This window comes from Nicotiana tomentosiformis, chromosome 9 (genome assembly GCF_000390325.3).
Source record: "Nicotiana tomentosiformis chromosome 9, ASM39032v3, whole genome shotgun sequence".
Lineage (NCBI taxonomy): Eukaryota > Viridiplantae > Streptophyta > Magnoliopsida > Solanales > Solanaceae > Nicotiana > Nicotiana tomentosiformis.
In genome coordinates, this window is record NC_090820.1 from 3539056 (window position 1) to 3544115 (window position 5060).

Consider the following 5060-nt stretch of genomic DNA (forward strand, 5'->3'; position numbering starts at 1 on the left):
TGGAAAGGAAAAAAATCAATACTATATTTAATTTTCTTTTTAGAAAAAGCACAACTATAACTGTTATCCAATTCTTTACTCTTCCCCTACTACTACAAAACCAATAAAACCTTAATTCAGAGTTGAAACTAAACCAGACAATGAAATTCTTAGTAGAAGTACAACAACCAGAGGAAGAAAGAAGCCTTTTTTTTTGTTCTCAGCTCTCTTAAAAATGTAAAAGGGCAACTCGGTGCAAGAGGCTGTTTTCACGACTCGAACTCGTAACCTCCTGGTCACATGACAACAACTTTACCAGTTACGCCAAGTGTATCTTAAAAATGTCTCTAAAGGAATTGGTAAATGCTATGGCTGCTGGAGCCTTGTACTTTTCAGCAATATTGAATAAATACTGAAAAATCTCTTAATCTTGAGTAACAAACTATATATAATCAGTTAAAAGCAGGGCTCATCTTGAGCAACAACTGCTCCAAGATCGTTTCGATCCTTCTCCGTCATCTTTTACGAGGCTTACCCTGTTAATAGATAACTCTGCCTTGTAGGAATCCGAATTCAAGACCTTTCGGCTGACATTGCTATAGATTTCACGGATAACAATCTCGAAAGCCTTATTAACGTTTGTAGAATCTAATGCGGATGTCTCCATGAAGAATAATCCTTCGGCTTCTGCAAGCTTCGCGCCTTCTTCAATACTAACGTCCCTAATGTTGTCCAAATCGCATTTGTTTCCTACCAGCATCTTCGCGACTGTTGTATCACAATGAGCTGCATGGTTGATCAGATTTCAAAAGTTTATTTATTCCTCTGCCTCAGAAACATAAATATTATGTAAAACGAAAATGACAAAAATGACACTAGGTAGTAGGTCCTATCAAAGTAGAGAGTGCTAGTCGATGAAATTCAACAGCAGAACAAATGTACATATACACACTACAGATTTTGATCCTACAGTTTCATTTTCTCCTATATGGGAGTACTGGTCATATTTTGTTAATTATGCTGCTATTATGTAAGAGTTGTTTCCACGGCTTGAACCCGTGACCTCCTGGTCACATGATGTCACGGGCTCAAGCAGTGGGGAAACAGCCTCTTGCATAAATGCAGGGTAAGGCTGCGTACAATAGACCCTTGTGGTCCGGCCCTTCCCTGGACCCTGCGCATAGCTGGAGCTTTAATGCACCGGGCTGCCCTGTATGCTGCTATTATGTAATTAAGGATGTCTACTACTTTGGCTAAACAAGGTGGACAAAATTCACTGTTAGCAAAAGTTCACACGCTGATGTCTTATGATTGTGCATCTGCTTTTACGGTATCAAAACTAATCAGGAAGTAAAAACAGGAGTGAACATAAAGACAATCTGATAGCAAATAAGTTCTTTTTCTGTTTGTGGATGTCTCCTTATGGATTAGATTGAATTCATAACAAAGAATTTGATATTTCATACATCTTCTTTTACCTACACAGCAGCACGCTACTAATATGTTGGTAGTGCTGTCTTACCAGAGTTGAGCTTTAACATGTCATATATACGTCCACGTTAAATTGACAATATGTAACAATGTAGAGACAATTTCCTTAATGACTGCAGTTCAGCGTGAACCAATCTCAAGTCAATCTAAACTACCAGAAGTATTCCCATCTTTCTGTAACTTAGACTTTTGGACTGTTCATACTTTGGGGAAAAAATATGTCCGTCTTTAGTTAGGTGGACAGTGCACTCGAGTTTATTATTCACATCGGTATTAGTTTTACTTATTCTTCTACAAAGTTCAAAGAACTTTGCCATACATGCCCAAGTAAAGATGTAGATCTAATATTTAACTAACAATGCTGCAGAATGTATATTATAACATGAAGCATCAGTCCAAAGCATAATCACCAAATATGAAAGCACTTAGAGATTTCCAATCAGGCAAAGAAAGAAAATGTTCCTTTTAATGCAAAAGTCAATACAACAACAAACCCAATGAGTTCCAACAAGTGGGGTCTGGGGAAGGTAATGTGTACACAGACCTTACCCCTACCCTGGGAGGGCAGAGAGGCTGTTTCCGATAGACCCTCGGCTAGAGATAACGCAAAAGTCAATAAAAAACGAAAAATGAACATCTCCAAGGTATTGAGGGAACATAAATTGAAAGTAATGGACAAGTAGAACATATTAGCAAATCATCAAATTCATGTCCCTATTAGGAGAACATATGGATTCACGACAACAACAACAACTACGCCTCAGTCCCAAACAAGTTAGGGTCGGCGATAGTTGATATGAATCCTCATTCATTTCATTTAGCTCAACTAATATATGACTTGTATGGATCCACGACAATTGTGACAAAAAGAGTTGTATTGAAGTTCTTAAATTAGGCGAGCAACAACTCTAGCCCTCATCTAACACAATGAAACTGACACCAAAATATGCTGGAAAACCAGATCCTAGTTAACTCAGAAACGAAGAGCCTGCTAACAATCCGATATTCACCAACAATATTAGCAAATAACAGAAAACCGCAATCTTTCTCTGAAATCCCTTATTAAAGAACATCCAAAACTAGCAGACTCAAACCAAAATTTATATTTTCACCGCAATCTCATTTCTAGTCTTAACTCTTAAGAGGTACACCTGAATCCCACATTCTCCAATAGATGCCGATACCAATCAACATTACCAGCAATAAGCAAATCAATTTATCATAATCTCTTAACAAAAGATAACTACAATTTTCACCAATCTGCTACATTTCCAAGTCTCTTATTTCCACATGTATAGCAAATGTAAAACTTTAGAAAGAAAAATAAAAGCTGTTATTTACCATTGGATGCTGCTAATTTCTGTTATTCTATTTTTACATTCTTGATCTAAGGACTCAGAAATGCCAGTCAGTCGATATCTTACCACAAAGAAATTTCCAACACTCACATGCCCAACTACTTTTACATTTTCCCTTTATAAACACAAAGATCCAATCCAACTGAAGACAACCAAAAAAGAACATTCAATTCAACAAAGTACAACTGATTTACTTAGGTATGAAAATTAACCACTAAAAACAGACCAAAGTAACACACACCCAAAGTAATACCTTTCTATATTTAGAAGCTCTTAAAATTTTAACTATCTTTACTTTACCCTTAACAACATATTTTATAAGAATAACATAAAAAAAAAAAAAAAAAAAAGGAATTGTGTCAAAAAGTTCCTTTCTTTCATACCTCTCCGTCCCAATTTATGTGATGCACTTCGAGTGGACATGATTTAACAAAGTCTAAAAAACTTTTGAATATTATGGTGTTAAACTAAAAAATATATAATGTACCAAAGTACCCTTTGAATCTTGTAGTCTCAAACATGCGTGTGGGATGTTAGAACTAATCAGTTACCACAATATAGAAAGTGACATTTTCTTTAAACGGATTAAAATACGAAGTCCTTGGCGTAACTTGTAAAGTTGTTGTTGTTGCCGTGTGACTAGGACGTCACGGTTCGAGCAGCCGTGAAAACAGTTTTTGCAGAAATACAGTTAATTAACGCTGCATACAATAGACCCTTGTGACCTTGATTTCTCCGACCCAACACATAGCAGCAGCTTAGTGTAGCGGATTAAATTAGGAAGTACGACACAAAATTGAAACAGAACGGTACGAGATAACTTACTATTGAGCTCATCAAGCCACCTAGTAACACTTTCAAAAGTACTTCTTCGACTAATATCATAAACAAGTAATGCACCAAAAGCACCACGATAATAAGCAGAAGTAACAGCTCTAAACCTTTCTTGACCAGCAGTATCCCAAATCTGAGCTTTCACTTCTTTACCATTAATTTCAAGAACTTGGGTCTGAAACTCAACTCCAATTGTTGCTTTTGAATGCAAGTTGAACTCATCTCTAGCATATCTTGATAATAAATTTGATTTTCCAACTGCTGAATCACCTATTATTACAATCTTGAAAAGGTACTCTTCAATATCATCATCTGATGAATCCATAACTGTTTGATTAGTAGAGTATACTGTAGAAATAGATCTTGTTATTTGGGCTAATTTTTTTTTTTTTTGGGGGGAGTTGATATTTTGAGATGTTCGAGAAAATGGAAGGTGGGTAAACTGAGAGAGAATTTAAGAAAGGTTTTTAATGATATGATGAGTGGACCTTATGTTATGTCATGTTGTGTGTAATAAATTGCTACTTTTTGCCAGGTTACGCGCCAGTTTTTTCTCTTTTTATTTTTTCTTTTACATTAAAAAAGTGCATTAATCGGGGTTTGATTCACCGACAAAATTATGGGTTAGTCTTTGCTCAATTTTATAATCTCATTTTATATATGATTAATTTTATTGAACACAAAATTTTTAAGAACTTTTTTTAAAAGTTGAGATTTTAATAGGCTATAAATAGTTATATGGTTAAAAATTATCTTATTAAAGTAAATAAAAAAATTAGAGTTATATTTTTCAAAATAAAAAAATATATTATTTTCTTGAGATAAATTAAAGAAGAAAATGCATCACATAAATTGGCTGGGAGTACATAATTGAGGTTGCTATTTGCTCTATGTGTCTTATTTTCATTTTTAATTTATTTCAATAAGAATATTAACTTTTTAAGTTTAACACTATTATGTTATTCTTTATGACAATCACTTTCATATGGGAATAACATGACATGTGTAAAATAACAAAGTTCGACATTCACTCTCTTATGGGAATAAACACATTTAGTTTACGATAATTAGATTAGTTTTTCTACTTCACGCAAGTTACAAGCCTTGTATCATATTAGGTATCTTATTACTGTTGTATCTAATCATTTACCTTTACATGAAAAAACAGAGAGTATTAAATTTCGTGTCCAATGAATTAAAACACATAAAATGGACGAAATAATGGACTATAATTGTAAGCGTGCCGTTTCAGACACGCGCGCAAAACAAAGACATCATCAATAACTTAAAAGGCGAACCACACCACCATAGTAGATTTATGATATCCAAATTCACCTTTTTGTACTTTCTTTTGAACTTACTTTGAGGGTATGGTTAATTTGGTATTTTAAATATAAC

The 5060-nt window shown here is 34.4% G+C and overlaps 1 protein-coding gene across 1 annotated transcript; it reads right to left on the reverse strand.

Moving 5' to 3' along the window:
* Positions 1–4130, reverse strand: LOC104111579 (ras-related protein RABA5c-like). Its single transcript, XM_009621309.4, has 2 exons — positions 3654–4130; positions 1–765 (listed from the first exon to the last, which is right to left on the reverse strand). The coding sequence occupies exons 1-2, from the start codon at positions 3985–3987 to the stop codon at positions 449–451; spliced, it is 651 nt and encodes a 216-aa protein (XP_009619604.1). The 5' UTR covers positions 3988–4130; the 3' UTR covers positions 1–448.
* Between the last annotated feature and the right edge of the window lie 930 nt (positions 4131–5060).

Coding starts and splice junctions, on each gene's coding strand:
- LOC104111579 (XM_009621309.4), bottom strand. CDS start 3,987: ATGGATTCATCAGATGATGATATTGAAGAGTACCTTTTCAAGATTGTA. Junction 766..3,653: donor GTGGCTTGATGAGCTCAATA/GTAAGTTATCTC, acceptor TCAACCATGCAG/CTCATTGTGATACAACAGTC.